General features: G+C 42.6%; 1 protein-coding gene across 3 annotated transcripts in view; it reads left to right on the forward strand.

The window, feature by feature from the left end:
* Positions 1-20655, forward strand: part of LOC115434568 (latent-transforming growth factor beta-binding protein 1) — a 110862-nt gene that overhangs the window by 32717 nt on the left and 57490 nt on the right. For 2 of the 3 annotated variants that reach the window (XM_030156602.1, XM_030156603.1), the window contains exons 6-7: positions 9074-9196; positions 15749-15916. In XM_030156602.1, the coding sequence (XP_030012462.1) occupies positions 9074-9196; positions 15749-15916 (291 nt within the window). The remainder of the gene's footprint in view (positions 1-9073; positions 9197-15748; positions 15917-20655) is intronic. The other variant, XM_030156604.1, reaches the window with a different exon arrangement.

Here is a 20655-nt window from a genome sequence, read left to right on the forward strand (position 1 = left end):
CACTTGGAGACTGCAGACCTCCGCCAAGACAGACCTGCTGTCTGTTGTCTGTGTGACCCGCCCTTTTACAAAAACCAGATGTGGAAGTGTACAGTCAGTATAGTGGCAGGATGACAGTCTGTAAAACTACACCATTCAGTCAGGAGGTTCAGTCTTTGGTGGCCGACGTAAAAATTCAGCATGAGTTTGACGAGACAGCACGCAACGAGCGAGTTTATCAGCAACTCTGAGCAGACGACACGGAAGTAACACACTGCATCACCATGACGACCAGGTACTGTAAAGTGGGTAGTATCCTGTAATGGAATAGGACCTGGTACCAGAGTCGAGTCGAGCTGAGTCGAGTCGAGCCAGTTCCATGTAGTGGAAACGTGACAGAACATTCATACTTCCCCAAGTACTTTGCGGTTGGCTAGCTTGACAACTGTTGAGAACAAATGCCAGCAGAAGCTGTCACGAGACTATCTATGGTAGCCCATAAGTGATAAAGATCCCACTATAATGGACGTTCTGTATCCGGCACGTGTCCCGTGTCCCGATGTTGCAGCACAGGAGGACGTTTGTACGGGTTTTCCTCAGCCTTCACAGGACCAATCGCCGCCAAACTCACCAAATGAATAGAAACATTACCCGACTATCTACTAGGCACAATTTTATGTCCGTATTCAAATGTTGTGAGGTATTCTGGGAGATTTTATCTGTCCTGGCTCACTCAGCCAGGCACGAGAGATGTGACTTTCGCGGATGAGTCGACACTTTTCAACGGCTCTTTTAACTGAACGATAAGAACCGATTTGTTGCGAGCCCTTTGTTTACGAGCCGTTCTTCTGTTCAAACCCCCCACACTGCCTTCACGCTTCACCTGTGTGTCCATGAGTCTGAGTTGTCCACGCCCCCTTCACCTGAACCACTAATGACATCTGCGAGTTTGAGTTGTCCCAGCACAACACATGCACTTGAACGCAGCTACGTGCGCAGCTAATTTAGGGGAGGAGTTTTCAGCTAATTTAGGGGAGGAGTTATCAGCTAATTTAGGGGAGGAGTTATCAGTGAGTCCGACTGACTGGACTGGAGACATTTACTGCTGTATCCAGGAGTGACTGGAAAAAGTGGAGATGTGGGATTAACTGGAGGAGCATCTGCTTCTATAAATGCACATATGCATTCATGTGGTGGAAACGCCGGGCCCTGGTGGACCCCAGCCGGGCCCTGGTGGACCCCATCCAGACCCTGGTGGACCCCAGCCGGGCCCTGGTGGACCCCATCCAGACCCTGGTGGACCCCAGCCAGGCCCTGGTGGACCCCATCCAGACCCTGGTGGACCCCAGCCGGACCCTGGTGGACCCCATCCGGACCCTGGTGGACCCCAGCCGGGCCCTGGTGGACCCCAGCCGGGCCCTGGTGGACCCCAGCCTCACCACAGTCCTGGTCTTCAGTACCTGTCTGCTGTTCTACTCTATGCAAAGGGCCGTGAAACACGCTCAGAAATCAGTTTCCTTTTACATATTTGAAGGTTTTTCAAAAAACTAAGGCAATAATTACTTTCCCTGGTAACTAATTAAATTTATGAAGGAGTAATACCATTACTAATTCTATTACTTTTTTGGAAAAGTTATTAGTAACTGTAACTAATTACTCTTTTCGAAGTTATTTGCCCAACACTGGCTGTTCTGCTGCCGTTCAGGACGTTTCTACTGTTAGCAGATGATGCTCTGCTGTGAAGGCTACAGTTCACTACCGCTGGATGAATGTAATCCTGCTTGACAGGCCAAACAAATACATGCTCTTCCCTTCATTCCTTGCATGTTGGCTCAAATTATTACCCGCACAATGCATGATTAAATGGTAGTTTACAAATGGACAGTGGTGGCAGACAACTTCTACTTGTCATGCTATCGTACAATGGCACCACGGGTACAATGCCACTAGTAAATATAGTAAAAATGTGGCAAGACTTAGCAAAATCGTACGTTTGAGAACTTTGTGTGGGCCACACTAATACTAAACTTTGATGTCAAGTAGGAGGCCACAATATATCCCACGGGCCGCGAGTTTGAGACCCCTGATTTACAGGGTCTTCCTTTCCGACATCTAGTGTCTCCTCTACTATACCTTTGTGTTCCAAAAGCGAGGTGTAACCAGATAAAATAGTAAAGACTTCTGGACTTTCAGGACACGGATAACATGGAGGTCCACTAAGGCCGGCTGTCAGCAGCCTCTTAATCAAACTGAATCAAAAGCTTTTTTCCTTTCACCTGTGAGCTGGGATGTCCTGGTGGGATTACAGACATGAGTCACAGTCTGTTATCTGAGCCAAGGCTGCTCTCACTGAAGGGCTCGGACTGTAGAAACCACAACATATTTTACAGTTCAGTTCAAAAGACAACCTACAGTGAGTGGGACCGGACAGGAAGGACTTCTGACGTCCACCACTGACTGCACACCCAGGGCAGAATAGGTTTGGATTTTTCATTCTAGTTTAGTTTGATTTAGTTTGGACTTTTTTTCTCTAATTCAGTTCATTTTAATTCGTTTTTAGAGCAGGTTTGATAGTTTTTATTAGTTTTCATTTTTTTCTAAATGCTTAGTTGTAGTTTAGTTGTAATTTAGTGGTCTCCATGTTTCCAGGTAGAGTGGGGACCAGAAGACGACTGGAAACAAAGAGTGAACACAAGTGACGGAGCAAAAAGTGTCGTATGGAGACAGCACAGAAAACTGAGAGAGACAAAGAAATCGATTTCGTATCAATCCGACATTGACAAAGATGAAAACTGAGGGAATTTTATCCATAATTTTTATCTGTTTTAGTTAGTTTTGTAAACACACAATACAGTTTCAGTTAGGTATTGTTTTTTCTTTTAATTTTAGTTTTTATTTATTTCAGTTAATGAAAATGTGTTTAGAATTCTAGTTGTCGTCATTTCATTAGTTTTCGTTAACGATAATAACCTCACTGCACACAAGGTCCACTCAACCGTTTGGGATTATTCAGCAGCGACTCAAGTCTGAGTTGTTGTGTTTTAAAAAAAGACAAACATATCAGAGACATTTAGTTCTAGATGTCCGTCTGGCAGTGCTTCAGTGGTGTTTTACATAAATCTGAACCAGCCCACTGTAATTTAAGTCAAAGGACGTCAAATAAGGCTCCGTTCACACAGCAGGTCTGAATGCACAATTTGGATTTTTTGGTGAAATCTGATTTTTCTGTGTTGGTTCATATTCTACATTAAATGCAACTTCTATCAGTGTTGAGTCTGAATTGAATGTGACCCTGAAGTGACCCACATGCACTGAAGAGGTCCTGAAGTTACCCACATACACTGAAGAGGTCCTGAAGTGACCCACATACACTGAAGAGGTCCTGAAGTGACCCACATGCACTAAAGAGGTCCTGAAGTGACCCACATGCACTAAAGAGGTCCTGATGGAACATGTGACCACGCAGACACACACTGTGTTTACAGAAGGAAATATGGTTTTCCTCCTCTCCTCCTCCTGGGACGGAGAATGGTGACGTTTGTCGCATTTCAATGACGTAAAGGTCGGATAAATGTGACCTGGACATTCAGACTGAAGTCACATTGGAAAATATCAGATACATATCAGATGTAGAACCACATATGACAGTGGTCTGGCTCAGATGTAGGACCACATATGACAGTGGTCTGGGTCAGATTTAGAACCACATATGACAGTGGTCTGGGTCAGATTTAGAACCACATATGACAGTGGTCTGGGTCAGATTTAGGACCACATATGACCGTGGTCTGGGTCAGATTTAAGACCACATATGACAGTGGTCTGGCTCAGATGTAGGACCACATATGACAGTGGTCTGGGTCAGATTTAGAACCACATATGACAGTGGTCCGGGTCAGATTTAGGGCCACATATGACAGTGGTCTGGGTCAGATTTAGGACCACATATGACAGTGGTCTGGCTCAGATGTAGGACCACATATGACAGTGGTCTGGCTCAGATGTAGAACCACATATGACAGTGGTCTGGGTCAGATTTAGGGCCACATATGACAGTGGTCCGGGTCAGATTTAGGGCCACATATGACAGTGGTCCGGGTCAGATTTAGGACCACATATGACAGTGGTCCGGGTCAGATTTAGGGCCACATATGACAGTGGTCCGGGTCAGATTTAGGGCCACATATGACAGTGGTCTGGGTCAGATTTAGGGCCACATATGACAGTGGTCTGGGTCAGATTTAGGACCACATATGAAAGTGGTCCGGGTCAGATTTAGGGCCACATATGACAGTGGTCCGGGACAGATTAGGGCCACATATGACAGTGTTCTGGGTCAGATTTAGGACCACATATGAAAGTGGTCCGGGTCAGATTTAGGGCCACATATGACAGTGGTCCGGGTCAGATTTAGGGCCACATATGACAGTGGTCCGGGTCAGATTTAGGGCCACATATGACAGTGGTCCGGGTCAGATTTAGGACCACATATGACAGTGGTCCGGGTCAGATTTAGGGCCACATATGACAGTGGTCCGGGTCAGATTAAGGGCCACATATGACAGTGGTCCGGGTCAGATTTAAGACCACATATGACAGTGGTCCGGGTCAGATTTAAGACCACATATGACAGTGGTCCGGGTCAGATTTAGGGCCACATATGACAGTGGTCCGGGTCAGATTTAGGGCCACATATGACAGTGGTCCGGGTCAGATTTAGGGCCACATATGACAGTGGTCCGGGTCAGATTTAGGACCACATATGACAGTGGTCCGGGTCAGATTTAGGGCCACATATGACAGTGGTCCGGGTCAGATTAAGGGCCACATATGACAGTGGTCTGGGTCAGATTTAAGACCACATATGACAGTGGTCTGGGTCAGATTTAGGGCCACATATGACAGTGGTCCGGGTCAGATTTAAGACCACATATGACAGTGGTCCGGGTCAGATTTAAGACCACATATGACAGTGGTCTGAGTCAGATTTAAGACCACATATGACAGTGGTCCGGGTCAGATTTAGGGCCACATATGACAGTGGTCCGGGTCAGATTTAGGGCCACATATGACAGTGGTCCGGGTCAGATTTAAGACCACATATGACAGTGGTCCGGGTCAGATTTAGGGCCACATATGACAGTGGTCCGGGTCAGATTTAGGGCCACATATGACAGTGGTCCGGGTCAGATTTAAGACCACATATGACAGTGGTCCGGGTCAGATTTAGGGCCACATATGACAGTGGTCCGGGTCAGATTTAGGGCCACATATGACAGTGGTCTGGGTCAGATTTAGGACCACATATGAAAGTGGTCTGAGTCAGATTTAGGGCCACATATGACAGTGGTCCGGGTCAGATTTAGGGCCACATATGACAGTGGTCCGGGTCAGATTTAGGGCCACATATGACAGTGGTCTGGGTCAGATTTAGGGCCACATATGACAGTGGTCTGGGTCAGATTTAGGGCCACATATGACAGTGGTCCGGGTCAGATTTAGGACCACATATGACAGTGGTCCGGGTCAGATTAAGGGCCACATATGACAGTGGTCCTGGGTCAGATTTAAGGACCACATATGACAGTGGTCCGGGTCAGATTAAGGCCACATATGACAGTGGTCCGGGTCAGATTAAGGCCACATATGACAGTGGTCTGGGTCAGATTTAGGGCCACATATGACAGTGGTCTGGGTCAGATTTAGGGCCACATATGACAGTGGTCTGGCTCAGATTTAGGGCCACATATGACAGTGGTCTGGCTCAGATTTAGGGCCACATATGACAGTGGTCCGGGTCAGATTTAGGGCCACATATGACAGTGGTCCGGGTCAGATTTAGGGCCACATATGACAGTGGTCCGGGTCAGATTAGGGCCACATATGACCGTGGTCCGGGTCAGATTTAAGACCACATATGACAGTGGTCCGGGTCAGATTTAGGGCCACATATGACAGTGGTCCGGGTCAGATTAAGGGCCACATATGACAGTGGTCTGGGTCAGATTTAAGACCACATATGACAGTGGTCCGGGTCAGATTAAGGGCCACATATGACAGTGGTCCGGGTCAGATTAAGGGCCACATATGACAGTGGTCTGGGTCAGATTTAAGACCACATATGACAGTGGTCTGGGTCAGATTTAGGGCCACATATGACAGTGGTCTGGCTCAGATTTAGGGCCACATATGACAGTGGTCTGGCTCAGATTTAGGGCCACATATGACAGTGGTCCGGGTCAGATTTAGGGCCACATATGACAGTGGTCCGGGTCAGATTTAGGGCCACATATGACAGTGGTCCGGGTCAGATTTAGGGCCACATATGACAGTGGTCCGGGTCAGATTTAGGGCCACATATGACAGTGGTCCGGGTCAGATTTAAGACCACATATGACAGTGGTCCGGGTCAGATTTAGGGCCACATATGACAGTGGTCCGGGTCAGATTTAGGACCACATATGACAGTGGTCCGGGTCAGATTTAGGGCCACATATGACAGTGGTCCGGGTCAGATTTAAGACCACATATGACAGTGGTCTGAGTCAGATTAAGGGCCACATATGACAGTGGTCTGAGTCAGATTTAGGGCCACATATGACAGTGGTCCGGGTCAGATTTAGGGCCACATATGACAGTGGTCTGGGTCAGATTTAAGACCACATATGACAGTGGTCTGGGTCAGATTTAGGGCCACATATGACAGTGGTCTGGGTCAGATTTAGGGCCACATATGACAGTGGTCCGGGTCAGATTTAGGGCCACATGTGACAGTGGTCTGGGTCAGATTTAGGACCACATATGACAGTGGTCTGGGTCAGATTTAGGGCCACATATGACAGTGGTCTGAGTCAGATTTAGGGCCACATATGACAGTGGTCTGGGTCAGATTTAGGGCCACATATGACAGTGGTCTGAGTCAGATTTAGGGCCACATATGACAGTGGTCCGGGTCAGATTTAGGACCACATATGACAGTGGTCCGGGTCAGATTTAGGGCCACATGTGACAGTGGTCCAGGTCAGATTTAGGGCCACATATGACAGTGGTCCAGGTCAGATTTAGGGCCACATATGACAGTGGTCCGGGTCAGATTTAGGGCCACATATGACAGTGGTCCGGGTCAGATTTAGGACCACATATGACAGTGGTCCGGGTCAGATTTAGGGCCACATATGACAGTGGTCCGGGTCAGATTTAAGACCACATATGACAGTGGTCTGAGTCAGATTTAGGGCCACATATGACAGTGGTCCGGGTCAGATTTAGGGCCACATGTGACAGTGGTCCAGGTCAGATTTAGGGCCACATATGACAGTGGTCCGGGTCAGATTTAGGGCCACATATGACAGTGGTCCGGGTCAGATTTAGGGCCACATATGACAGTGGTCCGGGTCAGATTTAGGGCCACATATGACAGTGGTCCGGGTCAGATTTAGGGCCACATATGACAGTGGTCCGGGTCAGATTTAGGGCCACATATGACAGTGGTCCGGGTCAGATTTAGGGCCACATATGACAGTGGTCCGGGTCAGATTTAAGACCACATATGACAGTGGTCCGGGTCAGATTTAGGGCCACATATGACAGTGGTCCGGGTCAGATTTAGGGCCACATATGACAGTGGTCCGGGTCAGATTTAGGGCCACATATGACAGTGGTCCGGGTCAGATTTAAGACCACATATGACAGTGGTCCGGGTCAGATTAAGGGCCACATATGACAGTGGTCCGGGTCAGATTTAGGACCACATATGACAGTGGTCCGGGTCAGATTTAGGACCACATATGACAGTGGTCCGGGTCAGATTTAGGGCCACATGTGACAGTGGTCCGGGTCAGATTTAGGACCACATATGACAGTGGTCCGGGTCAGATTTAGGACCACATATGACAGTGGTCCGGGTCAGATTTAAGACCACATATGACAGTGGTCCGGGTCAGATTTAGGGCCACATGTGACAGTGGTCCGGGTCAGATTTAGGGCCACATATGACAGTGGTCTGGGTCAGATTTAAGACCACATATGACAGTGGTCCGGGTCAGATTTAGGGTAAGGTGATCCCTTGCGCCCCTTCAACTTGTGGAAAACCAGTCTAATGTCTGTGCTATAACTTGTATATTACAATGTTCTTTATTTTCCTATGTGTATATTACATTATTATTATATTAGTATGTTCTGTTAACATGTGACTTTCTGCAGCTGGACTCTGCAGACCTGAAAACAGGAGGTTTCTGTGTTCTGTGTAAGCGGTCCTGTGTGTCTCCAGCTAATGTTGATAAATGTTAACCCTTAGGTGTTTGGAACACATAATGACTGTAATGCCTCTGTTAATAGGAGTTCGATTAGTGCTGTTCTTTACAGTCTGTGTTCAGCCTAATGTCTAATGTATAATATGTGTGTATTGTCATTAGAGATGGAACCATATGAACATTTCATATCACAGTTATCATTATCACGGTATTGTTGAATTTGTGCTCAGACTCTTCAAAAAGTACTAATACACACACTGAAATAATTTAACCAAGTTGTATTTTGAAAAAAAAAAAAAAAAAAATAGACACAATGTCCTTTCTGTGTCAGAAACATTCAAATATTAACCCTTAGTGGTCTGAGTCTATTTTGTCTGTTTTTCAGTCCTTTTGATTTTGCCTTTATATACTATAGAAACAAATGTTTACTATACCCATGTTTGGGATCTGTTTTTTCAGCACAACTTCATCTATACCATCTATTAACGAACCTTTTCAAAGACTTTAAAAGTGAATATTGGTTCCAAATATTAGGTATAACAAAACAAAATTGTAATAAATTAAAACTCTACTCAAATATTTGACATAAAAGCAGATCTTTAAATAGGGTTTTTTCAAACACGGTTATCATGAGAATTAGAATTTAAACGGTACTACTAACCGTCTGCAATTTTACCACAGTTTATCGTTATACCGATGATCGTTACATGCCTAATTGTCACCATGGAAATGGTTTTTATTCTGGAAAGAATAGCTGTTTCATTATGGAAGTGAAATGTGTCACCATCCAATTTAAGAGAATTCCTTTGCATTAATCATTGTGTCCTTATTTTGATGGACAGATTTGGACGAGTGCCAGCTGCAGGGGGTGTGTCCTAATGGGAACTGTGTGAACACCGTGGGCAGCTACAGGTGCATGTGTAAACCTGGATACATGCCCGACTCCACGCTCAGCACCTGCATACGTAAGTACATCCTCAACACCCCCCCGCTGCATCTGTGTTGTGGCTTCTCATTCATTATTGGACACATTTGTTGTCAGTCTGAGATGGAGGTTTGACACAAATGAATGTGTTACATTTGCATGGCGGCTGTGGACAGGCGGAGCCGCACAAACAAAAGCTTTCCTGTCACTTTGACACTTTCCATCGCTTTGTGACAAAAGACGTGGCAAATGTGTTTTCCATCTGCCACCGATCTGCCCGTAACAAGGATGGCTTCAGAAGCAGCACTGAGACATGTGATCAGGGTGGGATATGACTGCACCACCCAGCAGCCAGCATGGAGGACGCATGATGCATCCTGGGTAATGAGTATGGACAGCACAGTGGAAACCCAACAGAGGGAGGGGCCAAAGAGAGCAGACAGACAGGGGAGGGAGGAGCCAAAGAGAGCAGGCAGACAGAGGAGGGAGGAGCCAAAGAGAGCAGACAGACAGGGGAGGGAGGAGCCAAAGAGAGCAGGCAGACAGAGGAGGGAGGAGCCAAAGAGAGCAGGCAGACAGAGGAGGGAGGAGCCAAAGAGAGCAGGCAGACAGAGGAGGGAGGAGCCAAAGAGAGCAGACAGACAGGGGAGGGAGGAGCCAAAGAGAGCAGGCAGACAGAGGAGGGAGGAGCCAAAGAGAGCAGACAGACAGGGGAGGGAGGAGCCAAAGAGAGCAGGCAGACAGAGGAGGGAGGAGCCAAAGAGAGCAGACAGACAGGGGAGGGAGGAGCCAAAGAGAGCAGGCAGACAGGGGAGGGAGGAGCCAAAGAGAGCAGGCAGACAGAGGAGGGAGGGGCCAAAGAAGCTTTATATACTATATAAACAAATGTTTACTATACCCATGTTTGGGGTCTGTTTTTTCAGCACAACTTCATCTATATCATCTGTTTATTATTTTTTTTACTTTAACCTACTATAAAAACACAAAAGGACAAAAAACACAAAAAAATATAAAATCCAATTTGAAAAATGTATATAATTTATTGCATAAATAACACACAGATGCTTAACGAACCTTTTCACAGACTTTAAAGGTGAATATTGGTTCAAATATTAGGTATAGAAAACCAAAATTGTAATAAATTCAAACTCTACTCAAATATTTGACATAAAAGCAGAACTTTCCATAGGGTTTTTTCCCCTAAAAGTGCAGTAATCAAACACAGTTATCATGAGAATTAGAATTTAAATGATAATACTAACCGTCTGCAATTTTACCGCATTTTATTATACCGGTAATCGTTACATCCCTAATTGTGATTAAATATAAGTAAAATGATATTGTGGTCTTATTATGGGATAGATGGTGTCCTAGTTTTAATGTAATTTTGTCTTTTATTGCAATAACAACAGGCTAAGGAATAAGAAAACAGCCTCAGAGGAATCCTCCGTCAATATACGCGAACACCAGATTCTGCTGTGATGGTTCCCTGTGTCTGGTTTTCCTTTTTGGTTTTTTGTTTTGTTTGTCATCTTCACCCTTTTGTAAAAGACCTGCAGACCCCCCCCCCTGTCCTGCCTCTCCTCAGGCTGCAGGGCCGTTCTCCTCCTCCTCCTCAGACTGTTGCAGTGTGCTTTGGCCTCCTGCAGGTCTCTGTCGTTAACTCGCTCTTATCGCTCCGTCATTAACTCCGGATCGCTGCAGTGATAGTTTCCTTCTCCTGGCAGATCCAGTCCTTTCTCCAGTGAACAGCCGCTCATTTCTTGGTTACCTGCCTGACCGAGGCCCTCCCTCCTCCTAGGTCCTAATTTTTACCAGATGCTCGACAGTAGGAAGAGTCCTGGTGGTTTCAGACTTCTGCCATACAACTAGAATGGAGTTAACTGTGCTCCTGGGAACTTTACACACTGAAGCATTTATTTATTTATTTATTTCCTTTTCCTTCAATTTATTGACACAGTTACATTCCACAAATCGGTGGTCTTTTTTGGATTAGGATTCATTAGGTTGATATTGTATTAATCATGTAAAAATAAGGGTTTTTGTCAGGTTAAGGGAACACACACACATCTATGAGAAACATCTACGTTTCTCTGATCCTATTCTGTTTGCACTCATTTGTTAGCTTATTACTGTGATGTAGAATAAACGCTTACATTAAAAATATTGAATTGTTTTCTGGACACATTAGTCTTTCCGTCATAATAGGATCCAGAACTGAAATTGTGTCACTCTGCCCACTGAAACCCGGTTTAAATCTGTGGCGTAAACTTTGTCAAAATCAGTAACATTTTGATGAAACCGTGTCACCGAGCACATTTTACAATATTTTTGGCAAAAGTTTTATTTTATGCACTCATCATCCGTACTATGCTTAAGTACTTACAAATACCTGCTGATATAAGATCAGATAAGATCAAATCAAATCAAAAAGCACTATATAAATAAAATTATGTAGCGCCAAATCATAATAAAAGTTCTCTCATGACACTTTACATATAGACTTGGTCCAAACCAGACTGAAGCCAATTTACAGAAACCAACAGAATCCTCCAGGAGTAAACACTAGTGAGTGGAGACAGTGGAAGGAAAAAGTACCTTTAACAGCAGAAACCTGGAGCAGAACCAGACTGAGGAGGATGGACGAGTGACAGGAGGAGAGAGAGGGTTAAAGAGAGAGGAAAGGAGGAGAAAAGAGAGAGAGAGAGACTGGGGGAGAGTGGGAGAGGAGGGGGAGACACATGGATAGAACTGATGCACAGAAAACTGAACTAGAACATCTATGGAACTGTAGAATAAACACTATCAGAACTATATGGAGAGGTGAGTGATGATGATAAAGGAGGAGAGAGGCAGGAGCACAGCAGCAGGTCCAGAGAGGATCCAGGGAAAACCTGTGATGATCCAGGGAAAACCTGTGATGATCCAGGGAAAACCTGTGAGGCGATAAAGCACAGAGACTCCTGGGAAGAAGTCAAGTCAATAACATAATAAGATCAGATAAGATAAGATCAGATCAGATGATATCAGAAAAGATCAGATCAGATAAAACTTTACTGAACTCATCATGGGGAGATTTCACAGCTGACAGCAGCAACAAACAACACATCAGTGCAAAAGAAAGACAAGTAGAATTAAACATTCTTAAAAATTTAAAATATAAAATGGTATTTACATTGTTTACATTGTGGTTGCACTTATACATAGTGTGATATGGGGTGGGGGTGTGTTGGGGGGTGTGGGGGGGAGGGGTCAGTGAACTGTTGTACAGTCTGATGGCTGTGGGAGGAATGACCAGTGGAAGAACTCCTTCTTTCACAGTGGATGTAAAAGTCTGGAGCTGAAGGAGCTGCTCAGGGCCTCTCCTTGGGGGGGGGGGGGGGGGGGGGGGGCTTATCTATGATGGAAGTCAGCTTTGCCAACATCCTTCTGTCTGTCCCCCACCTCCTGGATGCAGTCCAGTGGGTATCAGTCTGTATCAGTTTATTGAGTCTCCTCCTGACAGAATCTGGAACACACATTGGTGAAGCTTCTATCTGGACACAGTTAGAGCCCATTGAACACCAAACATGGAACTGTGTCCCCACTGGACCTGACCCCTTTGTAACAGAAACTTCTCACTATAATCATTTTGGAAACATTTTCCAACTCCTTCCACAGTAGTGGAGGGTGTACAGTTTATTAGAAATTATTAGAAATTATCTGCCTCAGAGATAAAACATAATAAATCAAACATACTTTAAAAAGACAAATTGAACCCAAATGACCAAAGAGCTGGTTAGCTGATGTTTTCAATGTATATGATAAAGTATTATTACAAATATATATTATTTTTTGCTCATTCTGATGTTTCTGTTCCCTATATTTTGATTTTTTTATTCATCTCCTTCATTATTGTCTTCATTTTACCATCGTTTTATTCTTTTATCGTAATTTTGTTGTGTAATTTCTTAATTGTGTTGATTATCTTCCTCATTTTTGTTAATTTCGTTGATTATTTTATTAATTTGTGTTCTTTTTAGTGAGTACTTTTCACTTGTGTATTATTCTATCTTATTTTTTCATTATTCTCTTCAGTCTGCTAATTACTTTATGCATGTTTGTTTATTTTGGTGTTTGATTTCTTCATTTTGTTGATTATATTCTTAATTTTACACATTATTACATTACTTTTTGTTCATTTTCAAATTCAAAATTTTACTTATATAGCACCAAATCATAACAAAAATTATCTCATGACACTTTACATATGGAGTTGGTCCAAACCAGACTCTAAGCCAATTTACAGAAACCAACAGAATCCTCCAGGAGCAAACTCTGTAGTGTAGTTCAGCAATTAGCCCGAAATAAAAACTGGAAAAAGTCCACCAGGCCCAAGTCTCATCTATTGAATCTGTCCTCATACTGAAATGGGAAATGATGATTTGTGATTGTTTTTTGGACGATCATAAATAATCGTACCAGAGCAGTTTGTTTATGAACAACAGTTGGACGCCAGGATGGAACGTCCTGTGGTCGGGGTGAGGTCAGGAGGTTTGGGACCGTCACAAATCTGTCAAGAAATCAGTCCAACAGGGATGGGCTCACAAATACTCACTGTCAAATGAAGGAACGGAGATAAATGAGTCATAAAAAAATGAGCTCTACAGATACTGTGGAGCTTATTTTTAAATACAGATGATTAAAAAAAAAAAAAAAAAAAAAAAAACATACAGTGGTAAAAGGAACTGGGAGTCTGTGGTCTTTATTCTTTTTTTTTTTCTTTTCTTTCTTTTCTTTTTCTGTGGTCTTTATTCAACCTGTCAGTGTCAATAAAAGGAACTGATCAAACAAATCTGATGGATCCACCTCCAAATGTATGGTGGCCCAGAGGTGCAACAGTCCAAAAAATTATCCACTGTATGAAAAAGAAGAAAACAGCCCAAAAATTATCCACTATAAGAAAAAAAGAGAGCAGCACGAAAAATGATCCACTATAAGAAAAAAAGAGAATCACCCAAAAAATTATCCACTATAAGAAAAAAAAGAAAACAGCCCAAAAATGATCCACTATAAGAAAAAAGAGAACCGCCCAAAAAATTATCCACTATAAGAAAAAAAGAACAGCCCAAAAAATTATCCACTATAAGAAAAAAAGAACAGCCCAAAAAATTATCCCCTATATATTTTTAGAAAAACTTTACTTTTAGTGCACCGACCTCCACTTACAGTGGGTTACTTCGTTAGCATTAGCCACATTAGCTCAAGGCCTTAAAAATTTTCAGCCTATGCTTTTATTTTTTGTGGTGGCCTTGATTTTAAAGTAAGAGACCTTTGGGTAAACAGCGCCCCCTTAACTGAAAAGGTGGATGATGTTTGTTTTTTTTTCTTATAGTGGACAATTTTTGGGGCTGTTCTCATTTTTTTTCTTAGAGTGGATACTTTTTTGGGTTGTTCTCTTTTTTTTCTTATAGTGGATAATCTTTTGGGCTGTTCTCTTTTTTTTCTTAGAGTGGATAATTTTTGGGGCTGTTCTCTTTTTTTTCTTATAGTAGATCTTTTTTTTGAGTTGTCTTTTTTCTTAGAGTGGATAATTTTGGGGGCTGTTGCACCTCTGGGCCACCGTACAAACATGTCCACATTTGTACTGACCCAAAGGACAGCAACATTCTGAGATCAAGCAGAAATGTAAAAGGATCATTTCTGAGAAGTCTGAATGAAAAGGCCTTGGTGTCACTGCTCATCCGGTCCATGTGACCCGTTCCAGCAGCTGCTCAGGGGTTCGGATGTTCTGATGTCCCATTATTTGTTAGGAAAATAGGTCAAGTATTAAACCAGTAACTGAAATGATTTGCTCCTTTTGATTTATTTGATTTCATCTTTTTTTTTTTTTTTGTCAGTAAGGAGAAGTTGGAGTGAACGTTCCTCCCTCTGGAGGTCTTTGTTTTGTGTGTTTTATTCAGAACAGTTTCCACTTAGCATTTGTTTGTGAAAATGTTTGACTACAGCGTACGCCTTGGAAACCCCCCCAAACTGAGCCAAAGTGTCCTGCATGTGCTGATGGGAGCCAGTCCTCCACCTCCATTAGTGCATGAAGCGCTGGCATGGAGCTGCTGTAGAGTTCAGTTCATTAGTGTGTCTGCTTGGTGTTGTTTCACTGCTGTCTCTGGTGCACTTTAACTGTTTTAATGTAGTTATTCACATGAAATGTCTGTTTTTCTGGTGATATTTAAACCATGTGAGGTTTGTGCAGAGTCTCTTTTGGTGAAGGGGAGCTCTTTATTTCTCTGCTTTTTCTTTCCTCTTTCCCCACCGTGTCTGTGTCCTTCACTGTGGTGCACCCTCCTCCTCCTCCTCCTCCTCCTCCTCCTCCTCCTCCTCCTCCTCCTCCTCCTCTTCTTCCTCCTCCTCCTCCTCCTCTTCTTCCTCCTCCTCCTCCTCCTCCTCCTCTTCCTCTTCCTCTTCCTCTTCCTCTTCTTCCTCCTCCTCCTCCTCTTCTTCCTCCTCCTCCTCCTCCTCCTCTTCCTCTTCTTCTTCCTCCTCCTCTTCCTCTTCTTCCTCCTCCTCCTCCTCCTCTTCCTCCTCCTCCTCCTCCTCCTGCTCTTCTCTTCAGCCAACATACCCGCCGTCCCAGAGGAGAAGGGGGCTTGCTTCCGTTTGGTCAGCTCAGGGAGGCAGTGTTTACACCCAGTGTCTGCCCAGCTGAGCAGACAGCTCTGCTGCTGCAGCGTGGGCAAAGCCTGGGGCCCTCGCTGTGACAAATGCCCCCTTCCAGGAACAGGTAAGGCCCCCCAGACGCTCAGTCACCACCTAAGACCCTCTATATGGTTTTCACATGCAGAGGACTTCATGTAGAATACAGCACATTCAGTCTAAAGCAGGGCTTCAGGGGCCACATGCAGCCTCATGTGATCTGAAGTGGGCCGGACCGGTCCAATACTGAGACTAATTAAAACTGCAAGAGCTGGAACAGAATGAACAGTGGTGTGACGGACATGTATGAGGAGGATGTGGGGGGTTGTACAGCTGTGTGGATGGAGCTGGGAGAACGGCAAAGGGAGCTCCACTGCCCTTATCACTGACCCCCCACCCCCTCGCACGCACACATGACAGTGTCACTTATGACCCCCCCATGTGATTATGCCACCCTGGGAGGGTGTGCCCATCCCCCCCAAGCTGAGAACCACTGTTTTTTGTTGTTGTTTTTTAAACTTAAAGGTGCGGTGTGTAGGAGTTCTGTTCTCAGTCATTCTAAAATGGCTCTGACTGTCCCAGACGTGAAGGAATCCAGTTCATTTCAGTCCTGATCTCACTGACAGTAGTAGTCCAGACAGAAGATTCACATTTGAAAAGCTCAGTGTCAGCCCCAAATGACGTTTATGATGTCATTGTGTGTTTTGGTCTGAGGCTCCGCCCATCACCTGTCTGCCAATCACAGAGTCAGTACCTTTGTTCATCCAAGTTGGCAGTTCCACTGAGCTGCAGCTGAACATTTATGAGCACAAATGTCTGACCTGAAGAAACCTAAAAGGACTAAAGGGATTATTCCAAATACGACAGAGACAACGTGAGAAACAAAACAAGGACATGTATAGGAGATGATTTAGAAACATGGAGACGACTGAAAGAGGAGAAGGATTTGAAGACCGACGCCGGCTCTGCCTTAGCGATCCATGCCACTTGTACTTGGCAAAAGTAAAAGTGAAACTTGCGGCTCATTTCCCTTTTCCATATCTCCTGAATCTTCGCAAACTTTCATTTGAGTGGGCAGGACGTTTGTCCTGTTCTATTATATATTATCTGAGTCTGAGCCGTACAAAAAAACCCAAACATTCTTACCTTCACAAACACCAGAACGTCTCTCAATTCACCTTGAATATAATCAACAGAATTCTAAGGATATTAATTAACTAGCTGCCCCTAACCCAAGACTGTAGTTCAAGTTTGTGTTAATGGGATTTTTTTCCCCAGTAAATTTCTTTGCGACTTATAAAATTATTAAACTTAGTAAATTCCTTAGCCTCGTAGCATAATTGCTTACGTCATATTTTTGGCCAAATTGTGATATCAGTGTAACTCATTGTTCTAATAGTTTTGGATTTTTCATTCTAGTTTAGTTTTATTTAGTTTTGACTTGTTTTTCTCTAATTCAGTTCGTTTTAATTTGGTTTGCTAGTTTTTATTAGTTTTCGTTATTTTCTAAATGCTTAGTTGTATTTCAGTTGTATTTCAGTTGTAGTTTAGTTGTAGTTCAGTTGTAGTTCAGTTGTAGTTTAGTTGTAGTTCAGTTGTTGTTTAGTTGTAGTTTAGTTGTAGTTCAGTTGTAGTAGTGTAGTTCAGTTGTAGTTCAGTTGTAGTTTAGTTGTATTTCAGTTGTTGTTTAGTTGTAGTTCAGTTGTAGTTCAGTTGTAGTTCAGTTGTAGTTCAGTTGTAGTTTAGTTGTAGTTCAGTTGTAGTTTAGTTGTAGTTCAGTTGTTGTTAGTTGTAGTTCAGTTGTAGTTCAGTTGTAGTTCAGTTGTAGTTCAGTTGTAGTTCAGTTGTAGTTCAGTTGTAGTTCAGTTGTAGTTCAGTTGTAGTTCAGTGGTCTCTTTTCTCTTCTTCTCTGTGCTCCTATTCAAATCAATCCCAGACAGGACTCTGCTGCTTTAGTCTCCATGTTTCCAGGTAGAGTGGGGACCAGAAGACGACTGGAAACCACAAGTGAACACAAGTGACGGAGCAAAAAGTGTCGTATGGAGACAGCACAGAAAACTGAGAGAGACAAAGAAATCCATTTTGTATCAATCCGACACTGACAAAGACGAAAACAAAGGGAATTTGATCCATAATTTTTATCCGTTTTAGTTAGTTTCGTAAGCACACAATACAGTTTCAGTTAGTTATCGTTTTTTCTTTGAATTATCGTTTTATTTATTTCAGTTAACAAAAATGTTTTTACAATTCTAGTTTTCATCATTTCGTTCGTTTTCGTTAACGATAATAACCTTGCCGTAGAGTAGAGAGTCCTTGAATGCAGCATTTAACTTCACTGTCCACTTGTTAGAAAAACCACATCAAACATAGATGTGTTCCGTCCTTTTGTCCTCAGTTCTGCCTCTGCATGGATGTCACAGCTTTGCTCAGTAGATGCTTTTATACAGTAGAAATGCTTCTGCAGTAGCTGTTAGCGCACACATTTTTGCTGTTTCCTACGCAGCTTCATGTTGTTTCTACAAAACTATATGACCTCACTAAAATCCAAAAATGGTAAGATGTTTGAAAAGTGTGTCTGGGACATTTGGCATTTGTTTCCTTTGAATCTGATGTTTTCAGCAGCGTGTTTAATGATGATGAGTTCCAGGTAGAATGTTCTTTTTCACTGACTTTTACATATCGCTCTGTTCTGTGTCGGAGACAGTCAGCATCTTCGTATCATTGGATGAGCTCCAGATTGTTGTTAACATGCTGTAAAGAGTGTTGTTTGCTTCCCACCGTGCCTCCAGTTACAGAAAAGCAACATTTTACCGTTACAACAGGATGAAACGAAGCCAAACCTTCCATTACGCAAGGGCATCCAGTCCTGGAACAGATAGAAGCCTGAACCGTCTGTGCAAACACATTCCTGGACGCCGTTCACATAAATTATTGCTTTTTAGATCTGAGGTTGCCAGATCTGCTTTGTTGCCAGTTCCATAAGACAAAGGAATAGAATAGAATAGAATGGAATGGAATGGAATGGAATGCCTTTATTGTCCTTATACATATGTACAATGAAATTAAGAGACAACTCTCCAGTGGTGTGTACTGCAAAACAGTTTAAAAGAAAAGTATAAATATATACACTCAATAAAAACAAGCATGTCAACCAACAAGGGATGTAATGATATGAAAATGTCATATCACGATTATTGTGACCAAAATTATCACGGTTATCATTATTATCGTGGTATTATTGAAACTGTGCTCAAAATGTTCAAAAAGTATTAATACACACACTGAAATAATTTAACCAAGTTGTATTTCGAAAAAAAATTGATAAATGAATAAATAAAATAATAGTCCCTTCTGTGTCAGAAACATTCCAATATTAACCCTTAGTGGTCTGAGCCTATTCTGTCTGTTTTTCAGTCCTTTTGATTTGGCCTTTATATACTATAGAAACAAATGTTTACTATACCCATGTTTGGGATCTGTTTTTTCAGCACAACTTCATCTATATCATCTGTCTATTATTTTTTCACTTTAACCTACTATAAAAACATAAAAGGACAGAAAAGCACAAAAAATATATAAAATCTGATTTGAAAAATGTATATACTTTATTTCATAAATAACACACAGATGCTTAATGAACCTTTTCAAAGACTTTAAAAGTGAATATTGGTTCCAAATATTAGGTATATAAAATTAAAATTGTAATAAATTCGAACTATACTCAAATATTTGACATAAAAGCAGATCTTTACATAGGGTTTTTTTCCCCTAAAAGTGCAGTAATCAAACACAGTTATCATGAGAATTAGAATTTAAACGGTAATACTAACCGTCTGTGATTTACTGCGGTTTATCGTTGTACCGGTAATCGTTACATCCCTACAACCAACCAAGAAACAGTAGAAATAAACATATATTGTACTTTGACCCTGGCTGGAAACACTAAGGATATATGAGCAGGTCTTTACAGATGCGACGGTCAGTGTCGGTGCTCGGTTTTTTCAAGCCATTGAATGAAAATTAGACCAAAGAACATCGCAGACACACCAGTTTGTTCCATGAGTCAGTACCAAACCGTCTACTGTATGATACTGTTCTGAAATTCTGTACTGATTTGCACTTGTTTTCATTTTTCAAACTCTGTTCTTCACTTTTTTCTGGACATAAATGACATGTTAGGATGTTTCCATCTCATTAACAGTCTATTTTAGAACTTATTGGCTGGTTATTAGTGCTGGGACTGTTGGCTCTGTGAAGGAGTCGTTCAATCAGGAGTCGTTCACTGAAAAGAGTCGTTCAACAGACTGGCTCTTTTATGTTTTTTGCATTCTTTTGAAACACCAATGTTTGAATGACTAAATAGGCTACATGTGATGATTGACATTCCATTTTAAAGGTGTTTAATTGGCGCGGCAGTAAATATTATCTTACCGTAAAAAAGAATCATTAGTTCAAATGTGTGGGTTAAATCCATGACATGAGAGGTGACATTAGACAAATGATGGAACTGGAGCAAAAACATCCCAATACATTATGTGGACTAGTCTGTAGAATAAAAATGAAGAAGAAAATAAAACATTTTCTTATGAAATAACATTTTATTCTCCTCAAAACAAGAACAATAAATGTGTGGAAGCATACAGAAAAAAATGCACAAAACACAACAGTGATTAATCGCTGCAATTACTGAAATACCTGAACTGGAGTGACATTCTCAGAACAAGAACAGCATGTTGGTAAATTGACAGGCAATCGGACACTCCCTCCTTAAAAAAAAAAAAAAAAAAAAAAAAAAAAAAGAACAGCTCTTTACAAAGACTCGGTTCC

Source organism: Sphaeramia orbicularis, chromosome 15 (assembly GCF_902148855.1).
Source record: "Sphaeramia orbicularis chromosome 15, fSphaOr1.1, whole genome shotgun sequence".
Lineage (NCBI taxonomy): Eukaryota > Metazoa > Chordata > Actinopteri > Kurtiformes > Apogonidae > Sphaeramia > Sphaeramia orbicularis.